General features: G+C 41.6%; 1 protein-coding gene across 4 annotated transcripts in view; it reads left to right on the forward strand.

Moving 5' to 3' along the window:
- Nucleotides 1-26,977, forward strand: part of LOC120404588 (neuroendocrine protein 7B2) — a 75,322-nt gene that overhangs the window by 34,439 nt on the left and 13,906 nt on the right. For all 4 annotated transcript variants that reach the window (XM_039537391.1, XM_039537388.1, XM_039537389.1 and 1 more), the window contains exon 3: nucleotides 23,400-23,549. In XM_039537391.1, coding sequence (XP_039393325.1) covers nucleotides 23,400-23,549 — 150 coding nt within the window. The remainder of the gene's footprint in view (nucleotides 1-23,399; nucleotides 23,550-26,977) is intronic.

Consider the following 26,977-nt stretch of genomic DNA (forward strand, 5'->3'; position numbering starts at 1 on the left):
TCCTTTTGTCAGGATCCTCAACTCGATCTTCTCATGGTCACTGCTGCCCAAGTTGCCATGTCATTTTTAATTTTTGTTAAAATGGCTAAAATAGACATTACTGGTTCATTTGTTCTTTTGCAAACACAACGAATCCTCTTAAGATGAACAATATCATTCACATTTAAAATGTATGTTTAAAGCCAGATATTCCTGTCAAACATTTCTTCTGGTAAATGTGTTAGATAATTATCAAGCCTTTACTTTTGTTGTTTTGTTTTTTTCTGGGGGAGAGGAGATGTTTGTTTTTGGTGATCTGTTGATTCAGATATATGATTCAGATAATACCAAGTAAAAAAAGCCTGCATCAGAGAAATTTATGGCAAATTAAGGTTCCATCCACAAAATTAACTTGGCCATATTGCACATACATAGGATTTTCTGGTTTTGCTTTTTAAAAAACAGAAAGCTTAATAAGTCTCATGCCATGTTTTTGTTTTTAAATGCAAGTAATGAAGTACAGGATGTGCAATTCAACCAAGTTAACATTGCCATGGATTGTGCTCCTGGTAGTGATTTTAATTGTGCAGTTTTTACATTGCATTAATGTAGTTTTCAGCAGTTTGAACACCAATTACTGATTCAGTAATTAAGAATATATAATTTTATAATATTTTTATGTCTATGCTTTCTATTTGGGGAAGAACAGCATTATTATTCTTGTTTTCTATTGGTGTCATTAGTTTTTAGGAAAACAGTTTTTAGTTTTAGTATAGTAATTTGGTATGTTCAAAATATTGTGCTTTGTAGGAGATCCCAGTGTGTAATTGTAATGTGATGGTGAAAACTTACTATATTGCTGATGTAATATACTTAGTTCTTTCTAGTGGTGAAATGGTCATGTTAATCCTAGAATACCACCTGCTAGCCATACTATGGGGTTACATCAGTTTTGGATAAATCTTCTTGATTTCATTATAGTTGATTAAAGGGGACTATACTTCAAAGGAAGAAGTAATGACAACAGAGGACTGACCAAATAGCTTGGCAGATAACACAATGTGCTGTCATTCACGCTAGGAAATTTTATTTATTCAGTCATTGAATGGACACTAATATATGTATGCTAATTTTGTGTTAATATTGATTCTTATTTAAATCAAGACTACTACTGATTTGTAGCACTCCATTTACAGATAGGAGTAGATATATATTTTTACACACACACACACACACACACACGCTATCCATGTGAAAAATCGCACCTTTGACCATTTCTTTTGCCAGCTAATCCATCATTGTCAATTTATTTCTGACATTCCAAACTTCTGAGTAACGTCAGTCAGTCAGCTAGCCAGCTGACATTTTGCAGAAAAAGCAAAATGGGAAATGTATTTCAAGCAGGAAGCCTGTCTCATAGTGAGAAATGAGGCCGTAAGGCACTCAAACGACAACTCCCATGACCACCATGGCACCTTAGGTAGATGTGCTTTAATATCGAATTGACTCAAAACAAAACATTTTGACATACCTGAATTTAAATTTTCCAGAACTTTTAATTCCACAATTTTTTTCTTTTTATATTTTGACTATGTCCCATTTTGGGATGAAAACAAATGAAAATACCAGAATTTCCCTCAGAAATTCCAATCTTCTCTCAGTTCTATATAGGATCTTAGTTTGTTTTCAAAATGATGCAATTAAAGCAGCCTTAATTAAAAAAAAAATTGCTATGACTTGCCTGATCAATCAATGGCTTTTGACTGAGCTGTGGGGGAAATTATAGTATGTAGGTGAATTTTTAGAATACATAGTGAATATCCTAAAGAGCTCTCCTACGAGTTCCCAGTTACCATTGCTGCACAATCATGACCAACAGCAATCTAAACAATTAAAAACAACAAAAACCCACCTGTAGCTAAATGGGGGAGAGGCACCTGAATATAAAGAAGAAAAGTTTAATATTAAAGGAACATCAAAATGGCTGAGAACTTATAAATTGAATGGCAATGTAGTATATTTATGATGAAAAGACTCTTATATAAACTCTTTATTATGAACAGGAACTATTTACAGAATAAGGTAACAAACGTCTACTCCTCTGTGTAGCTGCAGCCTACAACTGCCCTGACCTGGGCTTCTTTGTTTCTGGTCCCAACAGGGAGAATGTCACAGGAAATCCTAAAGACTGCATGAAGAGTGTGCAGGAAGTGTGGCATCTCCACACTTCCCAGAGAACTTATTCAATAGCACATCCTCTCTTTTTAGATCCCTTTCTAAATTGCTGATTGAACAAAAACAGTATTAATTTAAACTAACAAACTATAACAAATACAATAACTAATTTAACAACCCTTCAGGTTGCTTTAGCACAACCTTAACATATATTGATCAGTCTCTTAAGGCATTTCAGCAACCTTTCTGATCTGCTGTACTGCAAACCCTTTTAGGGGAGTCCTTGTCTGTAGCAGACAGTTTAGACTCATTGTCAGTAGCAGGGTCAGTTTGTGAATTGTTTTCAACTTGTATGTCTTCTCTTACTTCACTTATCTTGGCCAAGTTGTCAGGTGTTTTTAAGAAGATGTTTACAATTTCTTTATAAGATTTTGCTTTCATCTGTGGTCACAGAGTTTGAGCAAAGTGACTCCTCTTTGATCACTGTAGCTTTGAGTGGCCAGCACCCATCTTGACAAAGTCTCACTCAGTCTTTTTCTTTTAACTGTGAAAGAGATCTTTCTCCTTTCTTATAATATTTTGTCTGTGTGTGTACTGTCCCGGTCTTTTCATCATTATCACAGACTCCTTAGTCATTCTTCGTTTTTGTCCCGTATCTGGTATTTGAGTATTTATACATATGTTGCAGAGTAGTGCAGTGGATGACTTTTCACAGTTCAGCAGGTGTAGCTGTATAGCTGAGTAGTGCTAAATATGGATCTTCACTTGCATTCATGGCTTTTTTTTTTTGTTTTGAGCAAATTCTTCTCTATATATACTCCACATTCAGCTAATCCAGTGTTTCCCAAACTTGGGACGCCACTTGTGTAGGGAAAGCTCCTGGCGGGCCGGGCCAGTTTGTGTATCTGCCACGTACGCAGCTCCCGTTGGCCGCGGTTCACTGCTCCAGGCCAATGGGAGCTGCTGGAAGCAGCACAGGCCAAGGGATGTACTGGCCACCGCTTCCTGCAGCTCTCATTGGCCTTGAGCAGCGAACCGCGGCCAGTGGGAGCTGCGATCGGCCAGACCTGTGGACGTGGCAGGTGCACAAACCAGCCCGGCCTGCCAGGGGCTTTCCCTGCACAAGCGGCATCCCAAATTTGGGAAACACTGCGTTAATCCATTGGTTTGAGGAATCTGGGACTAGATGTCTCATGATGAAAGTTGTACATTTTAGCAAAGTCCAGGAAATCCCTATCTTGAACTGAGGAACATTGTCAGTTATTACTATTCTTGGAATTCCATGACGTGCAATACAGATTTAATGTGCCTGAAAACTGTTGCTGCTGTGACATCTTCAAGTGTGACTACTTCTGGGAAATGGATAAAATAGTCCATTATAAGGAGATTGTCTTCCCAGGTAGAATGTGTCATTTCTGACTTTGTCCCTGGAGTTGCAAGTTATTAATGTGGTATCACTGGTTCTTTCTGCTGGGAATCTCTGTACTTCTGATATGTTCTCCCCCAGCTCAACACTTCTTTAATGTCGCTATTCATCTGTGACTAGAGTATAACTTTTCTAGCTCTCCTTTTTAATTTGGCCATTATCTGTTCTCTTCGTGCATTCATTCCAATATTTTTCTGCTCATCACTGTGGGAACTGTGATCTGTCCCTCAAAAGCAATCCTGAGATAACCGAAAGCTCATTTTTATAGTGGGAATGGGCAGATGGGAAGTGTTGATATTTCCCCCCTCTCCTTTACGTATAGCTTGTATCACTGCGTGCAGCTTTTCATCTTTAGCTGTTTCTGTGTCCAGTTCATCCCTTATGCTTGGAGATACAGCACATGACCCTTTTATCATGTTCATTTGTACGTTTACTGCTTGTTCGAGTTCATCAGGCTGTGCATTATGAGATGGAACATATTGTCTTGAGACTGTATCTGCCATTATTAAGCGACTTCCATGTTGGAACTCCAGGGTCACATTATACATTCGTGTTTTGTGTATCCTGGATAGTATTTCTGCAAGTCTTTTGTGTGTGTGTATGGCAGTCAGTAGTTGATCAGTTTCTGCTTTGACCTAGTATCTTTTCTTTTTTTTTCCAATTTGTGTGCACTTCATCTCTATGGCTTCTCATAGCCCTAGATGCATACAAGGCTGGCAACCAGTCAGTTCCATGACACTGAAATAGTACTGCTCCCAGCCCTCCTTTTGAGGCATCTGTGGAAAGTTTGATGTCTTTCAATGGGTTAAAATATTTCAGCAGTGGAGCTGATGTCATAATGTGCTTTGAATTAATGAACTCTCTTTCATGCTCTGGCATTCATGCCCATTCGGTGATGATGTGGAGGAGATGTCTTAGGTGAGTTGTGCAAGCTGAATACTTAAGTATGAACTTGCTGACATAATTCAACATGCCATGCCTTTAAATTCCCTTTTTATCTTCAGGTCTCAGTATGTTCAGTATTCTCTGAATCTTTGATTTATCAGGCAAAATTCCTTTTGAGGTCAATCCCTCTCACAAGTATTTTTCCCCCTTATTTAAAATTGATATTTGGCAGGGGTGGCTCTAGGAATTTTGCTGCCCCAAGCACGGCAGGCAGGCTGCCCTCGGCGGCTTGCCTGCGGACGGTCCACTGGTCCTGCGGCTTTGGAGGTCCGCCGAAGCCGTGGGACCAGCGGACCCTCCGCAGGCAAGCCGCCGAGGGCAGCCTCCCTGCCGCCCTCGCGGTGCCGGCAGAGCGCCCCCCCCCCATGGCTTGCTGCCCCAAGCATGTGCCTGATGTTTGGCCTTATTCAGTTTACGATTATTAGCCCTCCCAATTTCCATCACTCTCGTCAGTCATTCCTGATGCTCGATGTGTTACCCCGAATTATTATGTCATCAGTGTACACTTTCACTCCTGATAGACCCTCTAGCATCTGTCTCATTGTACAGTGGAATACTTCTGGAGCCAAAAGTATTACTGCTTCCTAAGACTACCTTTTTAGTTGCCAAATGGTGTGTTGAAAGTGCAGCTCTTGGAGCTCCAGTGTTTAAGGGGATCTGCCAGAATTCTGCAGATGCATCTAATTTGTTGAACATTTTGCCTCGTGCCATCTCTAACAATAGTTTAGAATCCTGTGGCACCTTATAGACTAACAGACATTTTGCAGCATGAGCTTTCGTGGGTGAATACCCACTTCGTCGGATGCAAGACGAATTCACCCACAAAAGCTCATGCTGCAAAATGTCTGTTAGTCTATAAGGTGCCACAGGATTCTTTGCTGCTTTTACAGATCCAGACTAACACGGCTACCAGGGGCGGCTCTAGGCACCAGCGGGCCAAGCGCCCGCTTGGGGCGGCATCCTGGGGAGGGCGTCATTTGGCTCCGGTGGAGCTCCCGCCGGCATGACTGCGGCAGGTCCGCTCGTCCCGGGCTCCGGTGGACCTGCCGCAGGCATGCCGGCGGGAGCTCCACCGGAGCCAAATGACGCCCTCCCCAGGATGCCGGAGCCGCGGGAAGAGGGGACCCGCCGCGGGACTGGGGAAGGGCGGCGCAGCGCTCCGCGCTGCTTGGGGCAGCCTACTTTGTAGAGCCGCCCCTGACGGCTACCCCTCTGATACTTAACAATAGTTTGTTTCTTGCGGGGGAATGAAAGTGTTATCTTTTTATGGTTTTGTTCGGCTCTTTGGGGTCCATTCACAGCTATAGTCCCTGTCCTTTCCTCTCTGTGATTACTTAGAAGTGAACCTAGTCCGTTGGTTCTTCTATTCACTGAATGATACCTTTTGCTCTCTTCTTTTGCAGCTCTTCTTCTAGACTCTTTCTTAAGACTTGTGGAACTTTTCATGTAGCACATCCCACAGGTTCTAAATCATCTCTTAACTGTATCTTATTTGTTATAAGGAGGCACCACTTCCTGAGAATCCATTTTCATATAATCCTATTAATACTTTCATACCTAGTTCTGTGTTGTCATTCTGTCTATCTGTAGCATATATTCTCTTAATGAGACCAAGGAACTCACATCCGTGTAGGCCAAAGACTGGTTGTTTGTCTCTGTGTAGCACCACAAACTCTTTTGTTTTATCATTTCCCCTTTGTATCAATGTGCACTGCCCCAATTCTGGAATTGTTCCTCCATTATAGTCTTTCACATACTCTTTCAACATACCCACTTTTATGTACTTCGTACATATGCCCATTTCAGTTTCTCTTATTACATTTACTTGTGCCCCAGTGTCTATTTTGTATGTCATGTAAGTGCCATTTCTGCACATTTTAATTAGCTGTTCTTTTGAGTTTTTAGCCTCCTCCATTATTGAGCTTAGAAACAGCTCTTCCATTTCACTTACGGAATTCTTTTCTGTACTTAATACAGATACTTTTCTGCTTTCTCTGTACACGTTAGCATAATGGTTGCGTTTATTAAAGTTTCTATATATTTGCCTGAAGGCTGGTTGCCATAGTGCTGGCATTTTTTCCTGCTACATTTCTGTCTCTGGCCAATTTAATTTCTGTGTATTTCTCCCCTGCTGGTTTTAGCCATAGTACTCACAGTCATACGCAGGGCCAGCTTTAGGGGTGGCCAGGCTCGGCGGCAGCCCATGGCGGCCTACTCAAGAGGGCACTTGGTGCAGTTTGGTACCTGAGTCCCACCTGACTGCCAAGAGCCTGCTGGGCCCCAGGAGGCAGCCAGGCGAGCAGCAGCATCTGGAGAGGGCAGAGGGACCCAAACTGCAGGGGGGCAGTTGGACAGCCAACCAGGTGACTCTGCTGGAGCAGGGGTTCCCGTCCTCCACGTTGCTCCACTGCCGTGTGCAGTCACTGCTGCTTCTGTCCCCATCTCCTCTGGAGCCACTCCTGGCCAAGCTGCTTGGGACTGAGAGCATCTGTCTTCTGTGCAGAGTGGGTGGAGGGGGGAGAAGGGGCAGATGTTGGGGAGTGTCCCTCCCCCCACCCATGTACACGGTCTCCGCTGCCCTGGGGTGGTGAGACAATGGGGAACCTGTCTGTACTGCTTTCTTTCTGGGTCTAGAGTGGGAGCTGCCAGTGGCTGCTGAAGTCTGAACAAGCCTTCAGGCTCCTGATCCTGAGTGCTTTCTGAAAGAGACAGCGTAACATGCTGTCTTTCATACACACTTCCCCAGCACACACTGTCTCTCATACACTCCCCAGCACACACTGTCTCTCACATTCACACACTCTCTCCAGAGGCGGATTAAGGTTTCCTGGGGCCTTGGGCCAGAGCAAGTAAGGGGCCCTCCACATCCCATCCACCTGAGGTCCTGCCCCCCTCCCACCCCCTCTGCCTGTGGTCCTCCCCATTCTTCCTCCCTCTGCGGCCCTGCAACCCGTTTTCTACTTTCTCCCTCCACCACTGCGGTCCCAAGACCAGAGAAGTCTGTCCCCTCTGCCATAGCCCCAGGCTGCAGTGTGGAGTGAGAGCTCCCCCAGCTCTGAGGCCACGGCAGGTAGCGAGAGCTCCTCCAATCCCAGGGCCACAGTGGTGGTCCAGGTGCTGGGGCTTTCCCCACAGTCCCCTGAGCTTCTATGGGGGACCAGGGTCAGGGTACTGGGGCTTCTCCCGCCTCACCTGGTGCTGCTGCCAGGGAGCGGGGTCAGGGCGCCACTGACTCATACATGCACGCTCTCTCATGCTCTTCCTCAACACACCTTTTCTCACATGCACACAGTCTGTCATACACTCCCCCTAACAGACACAGTCACACACTCTGTCTTTCACACACATGCACTTTCACTCACTCACATGCTCCCCCCGCACAGTTTTCCCAACATATACAATCCCTCTCTCTCTCACACACACACACACACACACACACACACACACACACACACACACACACACACACACACACACACACACACACACTTGTATTGTTATTGTTGATGTTACTTCCTTTCAAAATATGCAATGCACATATATTCTGCAATTTTATTCTTTCAAAGTTTGTTAAGGATTACAGTACTGTTGTTTTAGTTTTTTGACTGGCCTGTGCATTTCCTAATTTTATTTCTCTCCTATGCTTACATTTAATTATTTGAGTAGTGAGTCCTAAAATGCCTAACCTGTCCTGGCTAGAGTAATTATAATTATTATTTTTATTACCACATTGTGCTTTGTCATTCATTATTTAAAATGGTACAATCAACTAATATTATCATTCTAGAATGTAAATTTAGCTCGTACAAACTTTAGCAGTGCCAGTTTAAAAACAATTAGCTAAACACATAACTTTAGACACTGGGCAGATGAAGGTTGCCTATTTTCAAATTGTATTTTTAGTTATACGTGTAAAATAACTTAAAATTCGTACAAAAATAAATGTGGTTCCAAGTCTGATACTAATAGTAATGATAGAGTCAAATGTTAGTGAGTCATGTACATGCTTGTGATTGGGATACATAAATGTCAAAATAATTAGAAAAATAAATTCCCTCTTAGTAAAAGAAAGAGAGGGAAAAAAACCCCAAACCTTTAATCACGTATGTTAAAAATAAGTAAATACATTTTTAGTGGAGTGAAAAACAATTGACTAAAATAGAGTAGATAATGGCAGTAACACTGAGTGTGTCAGAGAAAGTAAGCAGATTTTATTTCTACTAAAGATAGTGTACAAAGTTTCAAACTTGTGTTTTCTGACAGGGCTGTCAAGCGATAAAAAAATTAATTGCGCGACTAATCACACTGTTAATAACAGAATGCCATTTAAATATTTTTGGATGTTTTCTACATTTTCAAATATAATGATTTCAATTACAACACAGAATACAAAGTGTACAATGCTCACTTTATATTTATTTTTGATTACAAGTATTTGCACTGTAAAAAAACAAAAGAAATAGTATTTTTCAATTCACCTAATACAAGTACTCTAGTGCAATCTCTTGAACTTAAAAATGTAGAATTATGTACCAAAAACGGCATTAAAAAATAAAACAATGTAAAATCCACTGTCCTACTTCTTGTTCAGCCAATTGCTCAGACAAAGTTTGTTTACATTTCTGGGAGATAATGCTGCCCACTTCTTGTTTACAATGTCACATGAAAGTGAGAACAAGCGCTCTCATGACACTGTTGTAGCCGGCGTCACAAGATATTTATGTGCCAGATGTGCTAAAGAGTCATATGTCCCTTCATGCTTCAACCACCATTCCAGGGGATGTGTGTCCATGCTGATGACGGGTTGTGCTTGATAACAATACAAAGCAATGCGGACCAACATGTTCATTTTCATTATTTGAATCAGATGCCACGAGCAGAAGGTTGATTTTCTTTTTTGGTGGTTTAGGTTCTGTAGTTTCTGCATCAGTGTGTTGCTTTTTTAAGACTTCTTAAAGCATACTCCTCACCTCATCCCTCTCAGATTTTGGAAGGCACTTCAGATTCTAAAACCTTGGGTGAAGTGCTGTATCTATCTTTAGAAATCTCATATTGGTACCTTCTTTGCATTTTGTGAAATCTGCAGTGAAAGTATTCTTAAAATGAACAACATGTGCTGGGTCATCATTCAAGACTGCTGTAACATGAAATATATGGAAGAATGTGAGTAAAACAGAGCAGGAGACCTACAATTCTCCCCCAAGGAATTCAGTCACAAATTTAATTGGTGCTGGCGGGTGAGTCTTGCCCACATGCTCAGGGTTTAACTGATTGCCATATTTGGGGTTGGGAAGGAATTTTCCTCCGGGGCAGATTGGCAGAGGCCCTAGAGGTTTTTTGCCTTCCTCTGCAGCATGGGGCATGGGTCACTTGCTGAAGGATTCTCTGCAGCTTGAGGTCTTCAAACTACAATTTGAAGACTTCAATAACTCAGACATAGGTTAGGGGTTTGTTATAGAAGTGGATGGGTAAGATTCTGTGACCTGCTTTGTGCAGAAGGTCAGACTAGATGATCATAATGGTCCCTTCTGACCTTAAAGTCTATGAGTCTATAATTAACGCGTTATTTTTTTTAACAAGTGTTATCATCATGGAAGCATGTTCTCTAGAATGGTGGCCGAAGCATGAAGGAGCATACGAATGTTTAGCGTATCTGGCATGTAAATACCTTGCAGTGCCTGCTATGAAAGTGCCATGCAAATGCCTGTTCTCACTTTCTGGTGACATTGTAAATAAGAAACAGACAGCATTATCTCCCGGAAATGTAAAGAAACTTGTTTGCCTTAGCAATTGGCTGAACAAGAAGCAGGACTGAGTTGGACTTGTAGGCTCTGAAGTTTTACATTGTTTTGTTTTTGAGTGCAGTTATGTAACAAAAAAAAAATCTACATTTGTAAGTTGGACTTTCACAACAAAGAGACTGCACTACAGTACTTGGTGAATAAAAAAATACGATTTCTTTTGTTTATCATTTTTACAGTGCAAATATTTGTAATAAGAATAATATACAATTCGATTTAAATTACAACACAGAATACAATATATTTGAAAATGTAGAAAAACATGCAAAATATTTAGTAAATTTTAATTGGTATTCTGTTGTTTAACAGTGCAATTAAAACTGCGATTAATCGTGATTAATTTTTTTAATCGCGATTAATTTTTTGAGTTAATTGTGTGAGCTAACTGCGATTAGTTGACAGCCCTAGTTTCTGATATCTGTGTTAAAGCTTCAGAACCGATACTTCAAGGTTTGCGATTGGGAATGTCTTGCTATATTAGTTCCTGACTATTCTAAACTTACATATAAACTTAAAATATGGCTTTAATTGGTGTTTGCATATTCCCCCCCCCCTCTCTTTCTATAGGAATTAGATACAGTGTTTTTGTCAGCTAATTTTTAAGTTATCTGCAAAACACCTAGTTTTTGGGTGCCAAAGTAGCCCTTGGAATCACAGTTAAAGTTGCGCACACACATGCATACGCAAATCTGAAATGGCACCCCTAGTGAGCCAGGAATGGCCATAGGGCTGCGGGAGTGCTTTGGGCTCTGGCAAGATTCAGCCCTGTGTGACAGCGCAAAGTCTGCCTTGCAGGCGGAGCACCAGGCACTACAAGCACAGGAGCAGCACAGAAGCCCCTCTTACTTCTGTGCTGTTGCTGGTAGTGGCATTGCCTTTAGAGCTGGGTGCCCACCCAGCAGCCACTGCTGTCTGGCCACCTAGCCAGTGCCTAATTTATGCTGGGGCTGAGCCCTGGCTCCTCTTTCAATGCAAATTAAGCACTGGGGGAGGCAGCAGGGCCCAGAGGTGATGAGGGGTGGGGAGCTGTGGGGGGCCAGGGGCGATGGGGTGTGTGCCCAGGGTGCCATTTTCCCTAAGGCTGGCCCTGGTCATACACTTTGTTTCTTTATCCAAGTTTTTTAAGTGTGTGTTTGGCTGCATGCCCTTTGTAGCGTCAGGTCCATCTCCCTTAGTAACCGTTAACATATTTTTTTATTGTTACATCTCAGGACAATCTGGTCATTAATGAGAGAGTCTTTTAATATTCAGTAATCACAGGGCAAACTTTCTAATATTAAGTCTGTGACAAACTCTCGTATTTTTTCTCCTTCATTCTGTGTTCTCTTCCTCAACATGCATCTTTCAGAAGTAACATTTTTTCTAGGGACACAATGAGCCTCAACATTTTCATTATTTCTGTGAAGCTTTCTTCTCTTCTCTATCACCTGCACAGAACACACCTAGGGCTTCTGTGCCTGCCACTGTTAAGAACAAGGGATTCTTTTACTTATTCTCCTGTGTATTTGCCCCTGTGGCCCTCATATACAGTTCAAATGGTTGTTTCCAGACATATTTAGCATTCTTCCTGATTCTCAGGGCTTATGGGGGAGTTATGTGCAGTTGCATGGGCTCTGTAGCAGTCATTTCACTGTTATCTCTCACTGGGTCTTTCAGCACACTGTGCCCTCTCATGTGCCTGATGCCATGTAGTACCATACTGATGAGCAGAGTGGTGTTAAGATAAGCCCTTTGTTATGAACAGGGAACTATGTACAACAATGAGGTAACAGACTTCCTACTGCTCTATGTAGCTGCAGCCTGCTACTGGTCTGTTCTCTGCTTCTTTTTCTCTGCCCCCAGCAGGAAGGGTGTAATGGGAAACCAATGACAGCATCAGAGTGTAGTGGAAGTCTGGCATCTCAGGAGGACTTACTCTATAGCATAGGTAACACACTGATAGGGTGACCAGATGTCCTGATTTTATAGGGACAGTCCCAATTTTTGGGTCTTTTTCTTATATAGGCTCCTGTTACCCACCACCTCCATCCCGATTTTTCACATTTGCTATCTGGTCACCCTACACACTGAGAATCCCAGCGATGATTGAACCTGGTGATATTCTAAACAAAAAGAGCTCTCAACCTTGTTTCTAGCTGTTTTCATTGCTTCACACTGAGTTAACAGACATTAAAGGCTTCTGAGTGACACACAGAGTGACACTCTTGGAATCTTATTATATAGACTAAGGTGTTGCTGTAGCAGACTTTTGAAAGCTGCATTAGCATGGTGGAAACAGCAAATTCCACTGGGGTAAATTTGAACAAAATGCAAAATTTAGAAATCTAACTCAGAGAGCATATACGTATCAGTGAGCAGATGGTGCACTCCATGCTAACTTCTGGTAGAAGCCATATGGATCCTGTATGATAGTGATGGGATAAGTGCAGATGTAGTATAATAAATCAAAGTTCAATGTTACCTTTTAAACTTTCTAGGAAGCCACACGTTCTTTGCAGTCCACCAAGCAGATTTTCTTTGCAGATGTGCTCTGAATCCATAATAGCATAATAATCCCACATTAAATAAACACTCAGGCATTTTCAGTCTCACCATTAACTCTCCTTGTTACCTTATCTTCTTACGCAGTAGCAGGGTTGTATGCTAAGGAAAAAACTTGAAAGCAAGTGGGGAAAAATAAAGGAAAGTCTTATTGAGTTTTTTTTAATAACCATTTTAATTGATTACTGAAGTATTATACAATGAATGCTCTCTGAATTTGAGGAAATACAGCACGAGGAGAATAATGGTATCCTGTCTGAATTAATGCATAATAATTGAAACAAATTAATCAGGTTTGAACAAAACAACATGATATTATCATTTATCAAAAGCATGACATATGGACATAGGAAACCTCCCCATCATTTCAAAAAACATTATTGTATGCTTTGTGCTATCCAGAACATAGAGGAAGACACTTTCCTGTCTACAACCTAAGAGACAATGCAGTCTCCCTGGAAATACCTCTCTGTGTTTTGGTGGTACAGCTGTAAAATTCATGCAAACTCTTAGGATTAAAGATTTTTTTAAAATATTGGAGTTATGGTGTTATGTACAAATGAATCAATGTTTAAGACTAATTATATTATCACACATAGGAGAGCAGTAAAACCACATTTATGCACATGGGGGCACCAGCAGCTTAGCTGGAGCATTTTCTAGCTTCCCATTCACAGAAATAAGAACAACTGAAGTCTTATTTTAATTTTGAAACAATTGTCTCCTCTTGATTTCTTTTTCATTAGGGAAGCACTCTGCCTCCTATTCTGCCAAATCACATTTACAACAAAATGTTAAGCAATAGATATTTTCTTTTCTGTCCTCCAAAGAATTTTTTGAGTGAATGTAGTACAGATGAGAGGTGCTAAGCCCTATAAGACTGAAGACTTCGATCCACAAAACCGATACAACACAAGCTGCAGAAGTGAAAGCTTCTCCACTGTCTGACCTGACCACTTTGCAGGGATAAGAACATAGTTATGTTTCCACTGCTGACTAAGGCCTGGTCTACTCTTGGAGGGGAGGGGGGCGGGGCGATGTAAGATATGCAACTTCAGCTACAAGAATAGCGTAGCTTAAGTTGACGTATCTTATTTTGACTTACCTCCCATCCTCACGGTGCGGAATCGACGGCCGCAGCTCCCCCGTCGACTCCAGTTCCACCTCTCGCCCTGGTGGAGTTCTGGAGTCAACGGGGAGAGTGTTCGGGGATCGATTTATCGCGTCTAGACGAGACACGATAAATCGATCCCCGATAGATTGATCGCTATCTGCCGATCCTGCAGAGACTACTGACCTAGGGGTTTTTTGTTTGTTTGGGGGAGCATGTTGAGGCAAGGGAGGGGGATGTGGATATCTGTCCACTGATCTCAAGCTTAAGACAACCAAACTCATGTCACATAACCCACTGAACAACCCTTTGAGGGTAGAAACTTTTGTTTAATGAGTGATGGCTCAATATGTAACATACAACATCAATATCTAACATAACAGCCTTTAAATTTGTCACGTAGTACCTTGCAGGAAATCTTATCTTCTGAAACAAGTATACAAATAGGCTATGTAGATTAATATTATACATTAATAATTATAGGAAGAAGAATCCTTTACCCTTCAGTAATACCAGATCTCAAAGCACTTTACCAATATTAATGAATTAATCTTTCCCCACACTGGGAACAGTGGGAAGTACTCTTTGTTGTACATTTGACAGATGGGAAGACTGAGACAGACAGTGCCAGATTGCCTGACCTGTGCCATAACCATAAGACTTATTTTTCTCATACATGGACAATATTGCTTTCTTACTAGAAAATGACCAAAAATATTGTTCATGGACAGGTTTGTTAAGACTAATGCAAAAGTGATCTTTGCATTCCTCTGATTCTGGGCTGTCTGTGTGCTGGTCCTCTGCTGTAACTCAGAGTAGCCTTTAGGTTACATCTGCTGAATATGGCCCCAAAGGTCATGGGAACATGACAGCTGGAGATCAGCAGACATACGGATATTATGGCTGTGTCCTCTTTGCTCTAGTGACATTCCCTATGCTAGCAGCTGAGGGAGGTAATGTAGGATTCGGTGACATTATGTCATTGTATTGGGATGGACCTCCCACAGCCACTTATACTGCTTTAGGGCCACTTTGCACTGTCAACATGGTGCAAAGAGACCACGTCACAGTTTGGGATTTGGGTTATTGTATCTACTCTTCGTTGAGAGATTTCTGCTGCATATATGACATAAAATTGCAATCATAGTAGGACTGATTTTGTTAAAGCATACATGATGTTTGTCAGTATGCTAGGGCTTTGTTCACTTTTTAAAAAAAGCCCAACTTTCTCTGAGACATTGTTCTCTACTTTCCATTTTATACAAATTTCTGAGGATACACAGTAAGTGAAGTTATCAAATCAATATGGTTGTGGGATTTAAGATACCAAAGCTTTGGCACAAAAATTGAAAAGGGGGCATTATATGCTTTTTATCTATAAAAATAGGTACTGGAGTTAACATCTGGATATTATATAGGTCTCACTAAAAATACCTACAATATATTTTTTTTGTATCTCTTTCCAGTTGGGTTGGCCAAGATAGCCAAGGAGTTTGATTGTCTAGTGATGTTACATGTTGTACATGTTTTAACATGGCAGCTATTAAAAGTTAGAAGTCAGATAGCACTGAGAGATTCACTTTGGATTATGGATAGAATGTACATTCCCTTTCTCTTGATGTGTGACAAGGCTCATGACACTTGGAAGAATTTGCATTAAAATAAATTATACCTGAATTCATGCACATTGGGGAATAATGAGATCATGGGAAAATAAGGAACTGAATCCCAGATATTTAGGCGCCTAACTCCCATTGGGATGTAATATCACTAGACACTCAAATTCTTTGGCTGTCTTGGACAACCCAAGTGGAAAGAGAGACAGAGAAAAATTATAATAGGACTTCTTAGTGAGACCTATGCAATATCCAAATGTGAACTACAGGAAGAGTTAGATGCATACATACCTTTGAGGATCTGGGCATAATACATTTATTACAGGCAAGACCTGTTCTTGTGGATTGAGACCTGGACAGGAGCAGAGCCAAGAACTACTGATCAACCATTTCTGCTGATCCTCTTTGGCCTTGGGCAAGTCACGTAAGTGAGAATTTTCAAAAGTGACTCCTAATTTTGTCGTCTTCTCTGTTCAGATGCTCAACTTTAGACAGCCTGGGCCTGATATTCAGAGAACTGCCAGTGCTCATGCTTCTGAAAATCAGGCCTGTATGTCTGAACCAGGCACTCCAAATTAGAAACCATTTAAGAAAATGTGGCCCTTAACCTCTTTGCTTCAATTTTGCCATTCATAAAACTGAGTCAACACTGATTACCTCACAGAATATGGCAAGAACTGATTAATGAGAATTCATTAGTTAATTCAGTCTTCTTCTTAGTGTATGCGCAACGTGCCTGAGGTGGCATGTGACCACGATTCATCATTGAATTTGGTCTGCTGGGTGGATCATTAGCTTCCCCGGCCTGGGCTGAGTACTGATGGGGAGCACATAATGAACACTGAAGTTATTCAGTTAAATGATATTTTGTCTCTAGATAGCACCTTCCGTTCAAGGATCTCAAAGTGCTCTACAACCATCAGTGAGTCAATCCTCCCAAAACACTCTGTGAGGTAGGAAAGTATTGTTATTCCTATTTTCAAATGAGGAAACTGCTATAAAGAGGCTAAGTGACTTGCCCAAGATCATGGGAACCTAGACGACAAAGTGGCAGCTGCTGTTTAACAGCAGGTCATAAACAGAGTGTGTTTTTTGTGCGATAGGATTACATGAACTTACCTCTAGAGATTCAATATTATCCATAAAATCATTTTAAAAATCTGTCTGGAGTGCTTTAGGGGTTAGAAGTAAGTATCTGTGTAGTAGATGATCATGCCCCAAGGTAAGAGGACTTATTTGAATGGGATTTGGCGAACCACTACATAAGTAAAGTATTAATTCTTGAAGAGACAGGCAGAAGTAAATGAAATGTAACAAAGGGAGCTGTTGAGGGATCAATGTTCTTTATAGGGTGGCTTATCCCTGCTGACAGTTGTAATATCTGACTCTCGTATGAACAAATTAAGCCCTTGGGCATGCATTGCAAGATTTTATACCTTTTATGTCTGGTTTTCATTCATTCTCCCCCCTACATGTCAAGACAAGAAAGAAAGTCATTTTTATTTATTTTGTAAAATAGATGTTTTAGAGAGGCTAACAGTGAAATAAATTCTTGCTTTTCTTGGCTGTGCTATGATGAGGAGTGGAGCTGTGGCAGTCGAGTGGAGGTGTCCTGAGCCATTCTGCTTGCACTTCTTATCGGAAGTTCACCCTGTAGTGTCCTTTTTGCTGCTTCAAAAATGAGCAACATGTGCTCAGCCACTGAAGAAAGGTGAGGGAAGGCATAGCCTTTTCCCTCTGAGGTTTGTGAAGTACCACCATGTGCAGTGGTCAGCATTCCCATTCTAGAACTAAAGAAGGTCCGCCTTCTATCTTTCTCCTCATACCCTCTTCTCCAAGTCTCTTCATTCTGCCCAATCCACAATGCTAACCACTGTCTTTGTGTCCTCTAAAGTGCTAAAGCTACCAGCACTTTCTCCATGTGCATGGAGGACCCATGTCTTGACTCAGTCTACTTTGACTCTACTGTCTAACCCTTCAATTCCCTCCATTAAAACAATACTTTGGGGAGTCTCACAGGCCCTAGTCCTTCCTTCAAGGAAGTGTTAGCTAAATAGATGACCTAAAAAACCTAATCAAACAAAAATCATTGCACCATCCTGGCATGTTAAATTTCAGCTCCAGTCTGTATGATGGCCATTTAGGCCTGAGCCTTGCAGACACTTAAACATGTGCATAACATTACTTCTCTGAGTCATTATATTGAAATTAATTGGCTACTGACAGGAGTAAAGTTTCATGCTTGATTTAATGCTTTCAGGATCAGGGATTTAAGGAATGTTGGCCAGGGATCTTGTCCTCATATTTACCTGCAACAAATTGTCCTTAAAATGTCTAGCACATCTTTAGCATTGCTATATTTGTAAGAAATAATAATGATCATTCCATCATATATAAAATCCATTAGTTGGCAGATGTTCCAAGTGTATTGCTGATCTCTGTTTCAAACGGGTACAAATTCACTGAACAGCTCAGTCGGTTGGTTATATATAGCCCATAGGTGTGACTCAGTTCCAGAGATGAGTTTGTGTGAAATAGTCACAGTTCTCATTGAATTATATTAGGAAGGTATTGATTTAGAACAGTAGCATTCCATCGTATTTGTGTGTTAAAAGAAGCTTATATCCTCCAGAGGGAAATAATCTGGTGGGGGTACTATGTAAATTAAGGGGCACAGATGATGCAGCTGACAGAGAGCATCTCTGCTTCAGTTTCTCCAAAATACAAGCAATATCACACAAGCATTTATACTCTTTTGTGGCATGCATTAATGGAAAACATCCACATTTTGCTTATATTATATCCTGTCTAATTCAGCATTTTCTCACTTTCACTTCTCAAAACATCGTTATCTCAAGGCTAGGTCACACTGACTCTGTGCTGCTGTTTTCCCACTCGCTTCTGACATGAGCCTTGCTTCTACAGGTCCTACAATATTAGGCTAAGACTTAGCATAACAGTTACTGTGTTTATAACAAATTAAAATGGCTACACTTAAACCCTCTCTTTCTTTCCTGCTTCCACAAGGGGCACAGATGATGCAGATTAGGCACTACTGTATATTCCAAAATACTAGGGATTAAGGTTGATGTTTCTAACTACACATATCCAGTGCCAGCTTTTGGCATTCAGAGATTTTGGGACACCCAGAGCATGAGGTTTCTTCCCTGACCATCTTGGCTAGTAGCCATTGATTGACCTATCCTCCATTAATGTATCTAATTCTTCTTTGAACCCACTTATACTTTTAGCCTTCACAACATCCCCTGGCCATGAGTTCCACAGGTTGACTGTGTGAAGAAAAACTTCCTTACATTTATTTTAAACCTTCTACCTATTAATTTCACCGGGTGACCCCTGATTCTTGTGTTATGTGAAGAGGTAACTAACACTTAGTCACTTTCTCCACACCATTCATAATTTTATAGACCTCTACCATATCCCCCTTTAGTCATCTCTTTTCTAAGATGAACATTCCCAGTCCTTTTAATCTCTCCTCATATGAAAGCTATTCAATACCACTCATCATTTTCGTTGCCCATCTCTGTATTTTCTCCAATTCAAATATATCTTTTTGAGATGGGATGACCAGAACTGTACACAGCAATCAAGATGTGGGCATACCATGGCTTTATATAGTGGCGTTTTTTGTCCTATCTATTCCTTTCCTAGTGCTTCCTATCATTTTGTTAGCTTTTTTGACTGTTGCTGCACATTGAGCAGATGTTTTCAGGGAAGTATCCACAATGACTCCAGGCTCTCTTTCTTGAGTGGTAGCAGCTAATTTAGACCCCATCATTTTGTATGTATAATTGGGATTATGTTTTCCAATGTGCATTACTTTGCATTTATCAATATAGAATTTCATCTGCTGTTTTGTTGCCCAGTCACCCAGTTTTGTGAGATCCCTTTGTCATTCTTCACAGTCAGCTTTGGACCTAGCAGTCTTGAGTAATTTTGTATTGTCTGCAAACTTTACCACCTCACTATTATTTACCCCTTTTTCCAGATCATTTATGAATATGTTCAACAGCTCTGGGCCCAGTATGGATCCTTAAGGGCTCTTTCCACTGTGAAAACTGACAATTTATTCCTACCCTTTGTTTCCTATCTTTTAATTAGCTACTGATTTATGAGAGGACCTTCCCTCTTATCCCAGGAGTGGTTAGTTTGCTTAAGAGCCTTCCATGAGGGACCTTGTCAAAGGCTTTCTGAAAGTACAAATACATTATATCCACTGGATCACTCTTGTCCACAATTGTTGTTCCTTCTAAGAGCATGCCTGCCAGCACACCAGAGAGGGAAAAACCAGTCAGGCCAGATAAACTCCTGATAGAGAAAAGACAGTCTTGGAGAGCCACTCCTGGTCCTTAAAACAGCTTGCAAGGGGTATATTGAAACCAGTGGGATAGCGACCAAGCCATTTGTCTCAGATATTGTTATTTATTTATTTATTTAGTATGATACACACAAGGTCAGATTCTGTAATGTGGTAAGTCCTCTTTGCACCTCTACTTGAACCTAAAACAACCAGAAATGGCTAGAAAAGAATTTCCCCTGTACAGGGAACTCTTCTCTAGCATAGCTGCCTCCTTCCCTGTCACCTCCCATCCCTAATAAGGTGTGGGAGATTGTGGGGAGGAGGTATAACAGAGCAGACTTCTGACACACCTGATCTTTGACTAACATAAAGTTCCCCAGGGACCTTACATCAGTGTGTAAGTTAGAGCTGCTCCCCGGTGGCTCTAATTTGCACTGGGGCTGAGTGGCTCAGGACCATAGAGCTGCAGCTCCCTGATAATCCCCCTGCTCACTGCATATGTGCAGGGCTTGGCCACATTGAAGAATCTGCCCTGCCGTGTTTAAAAACACACAAAAATTAGAGTGAATAACATGAGTTTGGGAGCGAAGGTTTTAAAGGGCTTTCATGTGGGATCTGGGATTCATCTGGGATATTTACTCACCACTGGTATTCATGATCTGTTTTATTGTTTATTCTTTCTTTTCTAACACTGGCCAAACCACCTCTTTTTTTAAATAATCCCATCTATTTGTCTTTAAAAATTCTACATTAATTGTAAGTTTCAGTGCAGATGATGAAAGTCTGCTGCTCACTTGTTTTGTTAAATTGAGTCAGCGGAGGGAAGTGTTCCCTGTTTGTAATTGACAGGGGTCATTTCTCCTAAGGATGCAGATTCAGTTGGGTTGTGCTACTGGTAGATGGGCAGCAGCAACTAGAGCAAGATTTAAACAAGACAGGCTCACTGAAATTGTTGCTGGCATGTGGTATCACGAGAGGGCATTCAACATCATAGTGGGGAAATTGCTGCACTTTGTGGTTGTTTTCAGAGCAGGGTGGTTATTCTGTCCTCCCAGCAAGTGTGTTGCAATTAGTTCTTTGGAAAAATGGGGCGAAATTGTGTAATTTTTTTCTGTTTTTAATCAATTTAGTTTTTATTGAAATGTTCTGACCAGCGGTAGCTGCAGTGACGGCAGCAGCAGGGAAATAGATTTACTCCCAAACTTGCATTTCTTTTGTAGCAACCCAGGCCACATACAAACAAATACCAGCGTCAGCAGCTAGCTGCATGTATGCAGCATTTGAAATTGACTTTAAACATAAATATATATAAGCCTCTACCCAGGGCACCTAAAGCAATGCTCTGCTTGCTCATCCTGCAGAAGAAAATGAAATACAAGCAAGCAGATCTGACTTATTCTGACTGTTAAAGGACTGTGGTAGAAACTAGTCCACAGAAATTAGAGATGGAAAAGACCTAAACATTTATCTGGTGCATCCCTCTGTCAGTACCAGATTATTCCTGATGGTTTATAGCATATTTTTCTAGTGCTTTGTCCAGTCCAATGACTCAAACAATGGTGCTTCCACTGCTTCCCTTGGAAGTGTAATAGATCTGGCTAATAAGCAGTGATTTTCTGATATTTTGTCTATTTTCCTTTGTTTTAACTCCTGGTCAGTACCAGGTTCAAGAGAGCAGTCTTATACTATCTTTCCTGGATGATAGTGTATATGTTTATATCACATTACTGTGACTCTGTAGCACCATTGTATGTAACCATCAAAATCAACAATATTATAGTGCTCAAATTAATGAAGTTTGTGAATTACTGTACATAAAATATCTGTCTGGTACACTCACAGCACTTCATTTTGACTGCTTCAGTCATTGCCGGATATGCTATTTATCATGGTTTAAAAGAAATTAACTTTGCAAACATGAGTAAATCACTCAAGTGTGCAAAAATATGGTATTAGAACAGGTGCAATTATCTGAAAATCTTTTGGAAAGAAGAAAAAAATCCTGACTACTGACATCGAAAGACAACAATCCTTTATATTAATATTAAAGATTGCATTGTACTCAATCAAGGGAATGTTTGGCAGTCAGTTTAAACATTATATATATATATATATATATATATATATATATATATATATATATATATATATATATAATATGTTTAGCACACTGGAGCCTGCTAAATACCTCTGTTTCCTTTATGGACAGAGCCTCGGTGCCAAGAGGTCTGCACCATGTACAAGTATAGATATGCTTTGTATCTGTAAGATTGTCCCATTATGAACCAAACAGCATACATGGATGTACAAACACATATTGATTATGTGGTTCTGCAGTTGTCTGGCTATACCGAAAGAAGGACAAGAGACTTTTGACATGAATTTAATCAGGCCGCAACTTTATTATTAGATGTCTGGGACTATCCGGCAGATAAGTGTACAGTGCAGGTAATCCCATGTTTATTCCATAATTACCCAAGGGGCTTTTACCAGCTCCCCCTCTTTTTCCATCCAGGTCTCGCTAGCAAATCCATTGCTGGAACCTTGCCATCTACTCCTACCCCCTTGTAGGAAGGTTAAGGTGGGCTATAATAATGGGGGTTGGCTCCCTGCTGTACCAATCATAGGAGTCCCCAACTGCCCCCCATTCGCTCCTTTACTGAACACCTCTTTTTAAAGTCCCTTTTCCAAGCCATTTATCTGGTCACTGAATACCTTTCCTATGGAGTACCTGCACTGGACATCCACCACAAGGAAGCGCCAGCCATGAGCTTGTCTGCCTCAGTCTGCTCCATACAAAAGGGTGGGTTAAGGCACAGGGCTGCCCCTTTTAAACTCCTCATTCTCGGGGGATGAGACACATTTTCTGTTAACAATTTGGGCTATTACTCATTTTTATTTCTATTACTTTAGGAAAGCACTTAAATTCAGCTTTAAGAATTATTTAGAGACACAAATATATTTTAGATTATAGTGTATATAACCAGCTTTACTATAACATCTGAGTTCCTTTCATACAACTGAATTTATGAATTTATCTTCAAACTGTACACACAGTGCTATTTCTTTTTTAACTTTGTCTTCTTGGGACAATTCTGTCCTGCAACATGATTACTGTTCCCTGTCATGAATGATATCATTTGCAGCTGAAGATTAGAGTATGGTAAAGGTGTTTTCAGTTCCACTATTGTCTCCAGCATTAAATATTTGTTTCAGTATTTTCCTACCTATCTCTTATGTATTTATAAAAAACGCGGACCAAGGTTTTCAAATATGAATGCCTGAAGTTAGGCTTCCTAATCCATTTTTAGGCTCTAACTATGTGGCCCAATTTTCAAAAGTGCTGAAGAAGTGCTAAAAGTGGGGTTTGGAGCCTGAATGAGGCTCTCTTTTTGAAAACCTTGGCCTGGATTTCTTGGAAAAACTAAAGCAAAATCTTACTTTTAACCTTGTAATATTATGTGCATAAATCTGTCTTCATTAGGTGGTGCTCATGAAGGTCTTCAGCACTTGGGTCCTTATGGCAATATCCCAAATATTGTGGCTGAGTTGACAGGAGATAATATACCAAAGGATTTCAGTGAAGATCAAGGCTATCCTGACCCTCCAAATCCCTGCCCTATTGGAAAAACAGGTTATTCTATTCTATTCTATTCTATTCTATTCTATATAGGTTCTTTATACCATGCTCATCATCATAGTATCTGAGCACTTTCCAATAGTGCATTAACTCAGAGGTTCTCAACCTTTTTTGAATCATACTCCACCTGAGCATTTTTTTTTTACTCGTGGCCCCTTTACTTCCTTACAATAGTGAGAAGTGTGGTGCATGGGGTCACAATGCCATTCAAATTTGGCCCAGCCAACCCTCCGTCATGACAGGCAGGTGTAGGTGTGTTTACAGGTACCCTCAAGGCAGAGGTGTAGTGGTACTGCAAGTTAAGGGGGCCTTCAGGACAGAAGTGCAGGGGGCCTTGGGGCAGGAGTGTGTGAGGTGCAGGTGAGTGGTCAACTGGGGGTTGTGCAGGACCTAAACTCTTGTTTTGTAATTGGTTTGATATTAAGTAGGCAGCAGAGTCCATCACCCTCCAATAAGAGCTGGATTATCCCACACCCATTCCTTCAATCCCCAGGGCAGGGTGGGGGTGATGAGCCCCTGCACCCTAAAGCTGGCCCCATCTCAGAGACCCTTGGAGGCCCTGTGGGGGAGTTGCAATGATGGAGCTCCCCTGTCCCAGAGCTGCACCCTGCAGGAGGTACAAACCCCAGCTTCCACCTGGTGCCACTCGCTTGGGCTCCCCCGAGCCTATCCCTGGTGCAGCCAGGCAACCATGGAAGGCAAAGTCATCAGGGTTGCGCAGGCGCCACTGCTGCTCCAAGGGCTTGGCCCGTACCACCCGGCAGAGGTGGAACTGTACCTGGGCAAAGTGCAAGACCAGCACCAGGAGGGCCAAGCCTGGGTGGTGGTACTCGATGTGGAGCCGGGGCAACAAGCAGGGCAAGTCCTCTGGGGAGCCTGGTCCCTACCTGCAAGGATCTCCATCCCCCTCTTTGTCCACCTCTGCCACTGCCTCCAACAGGTCGTGACAGAGAGACAGCGGCACCAAATCACATTTGTTCTCTCATCCTCTCCCCTGTGGGGGGAAGTATAAGTAAGGCTAAGATTTTGTCACAAATATTTTTAGTAAAAGTCATGGACAGGTCATGAGGAATAATAAAAAATTCACGGAAGCCCATGACCTGTCTGACTTTTACTAAAAATATCCATGATATAATGAAGAGCCTGGGCAGCTGCGGGTGGGCTGGAAGCTCCAGGGTCCCCATCCGTTGGTGGCTCCAAACTCCGGGCGTTCCCTCTGCTGCCCGCGGTGGCTGGGAACTGCGGGAGTCCCTGCTGCTTGTCCTTGGCCTGGGCTGGCTGAAGTCACAGAGGTCTTTGGAAGTCACAGAATCTGTGATTTCCGTGACCTCCGTGACTAAATCGCAGCCTTAAGTCTAAGCAGGGGAGTATTTTTGTTTTGGAGTTTGTTTACCCACACACAGACTCACAAACACACACACTGCTTGATGTTAGAGAAAGCAAGGTTTGCACTTACCATAGGTGGTACTGAGGTTTGTGATAGTTCTTAGTTTCTGGGGATGTTCGTTCCACAGTCTTGGGCTGGCTCCCAAGAAAGCTCTGTTTCCTGCATGAGCTTTACCCTCATGGTAGAAAATTCCATTGTGCCAGAAAAGCAAAGTGGTCTTCATCCTGGAGCTTTAGCTGATCCTTTCAGATACCCTGGGCACAATTCATGTGAGTTTGTAGTTTACGAAGGGACAGATTCAGCTGTGGTGCGCCCAAAGGGTTCCAGCACTGAAATCAGTGACTAAAATCTGATTGTTTGCAATGGGAGCTGAATGGGCTCTAAGGGGAGTGAGCACTATATCATTTAAACCATATTTTAAATTTCTGAACTTAGATGTACTTTCATAATTGAGAAAAGTTTTCTCTGTAGCATTTAGTAATGGTATTTGAATGAGATACAGTAACACAATTATCCTTAATCTTTTAACTAAATGTTCTGACTAGCTGTAGAGCTGTTCAGAAAAGAAAAAATATTGTTCATAAAATTTTTTGCAATTTTTTCCTCATTTTTTGTCAAAATTCTGAAAATTTCCAAACAGCCCTAATGATAACTTTATATGAAATGTATGAAGAGCTTCCAATTGCTGCTATGTCAAGAGAGGCAAAAAGTATGGTGACTGCTTCTCCTTGAAATAGTATCTTAGGTTCATATTCGGTTCAATGAACATTTTGTCCGACAGGTTTAGATTATATTTTTCCCCACTGCAGGCAAATTTTGTCTTATGTCTATTTACCCCTCAGATCTTCTGCTAGTGGTTAGAAGAGCAAGATTAAAATTGGGACTTCAATGGAATGATATTTAAGAGACTCCCTTCTATTCTTTTTCTTAGCTAAATAACCATGATTTTGCCTAAGATGATGCATCCAGATATGAGAATTGAGAACATTCCTGGAAAAGTGCTGCTGACTGTGAAATGTTCTTTCATGGATACATTCTGAGTGGAGATTATATCTACTAGTATCTCAGTAGGATGGTTTTCAGAGCCTTAAGTGGAAACTCAAGTCTGTGTCCAAGTGGTGACTGTTAAAACTATATTAAGCAAAGAAATTACTAGAGAACTTCCTCGTTGAGGTTTGTGGATTTGTTTAGTGGAAAACAAATCTTTCCAAGTTTTTGTTTATATAGTAACGCTGGATTAAGGCAATCTGGGGCCCTGAGACAGGGTCACCACAGCCCTGCTACAGCCCTATCCCCGGCTTGAGGTGATAGTGTTGGGTCACCCATGCACAGCCCTCTACTTGGGAATGGTTGAGGAGCAGTACCCTACACAGCTCAGGTGTGGGCTGGTGCGGAATGGTGGCAAGGAGCAAGTTACAAATGATTTCTGTGCGTGGGTGGGAGTTAGGATGAGGGGCACAGTGGTAGTTCAGGAGGGTTTCCTCCCAAGGAGGTGAGGAATAGCAGTGGTGGCCGGGGCCCCCTTTCTCTCTGGGCTTATCCCTAACACTGAGCACATCTGCATTGCATTATAAAACCCATGGCTGCATGTCTCTGAGCCTGGCTCTACAGACTCAGCCTCACACTATGGTGCTAAAAGCAGCAGTGTCAGTGTTCAGGCTCAGGCTGGACCTTAGGCTCTGAAACCCAGGGAAGGGAATGGGCTTCAGAGCCTTAGCTCCAGTGCAAACCCACAGTGTCTGCACTGCTGTTTTTAGCACCACAGTATCTTCATTAATTGTGTCCTCTCATCTCAAAAGTTATTGGTTCTGCACCAATGTTATTAGCTTTTTTTATTTGCCAAGTCAACTACTGCTAGTTTACCTCTTTATCTAGTGCCATAAACAGGCCGTAAGCGCCTAGGTCAACAGATAACAGAAATGCCTTTTCAGATCTCTGAACAAGTGGCAGAAGAAGCTCCATGTACTGTCCTTCATGTAGGTCAATATATTTCAACACAGTTGTATTCGAGAAGGATTGTGTTGGATCAGGAAAG

Source organism: Mauremys reevesii, linkage group 4, assembly GCF_016161935.1.
Source record: "Mauremys reevesii isolate NIE-2019 linkage group 4, ASM1616193v1, whole genome shotgun sequence".
Lineage (NCBI taxonomy): Eukaryota > Metazoa > Chordata > Testudines > Geoemydidae > Mauremys > Mauremys reevesii.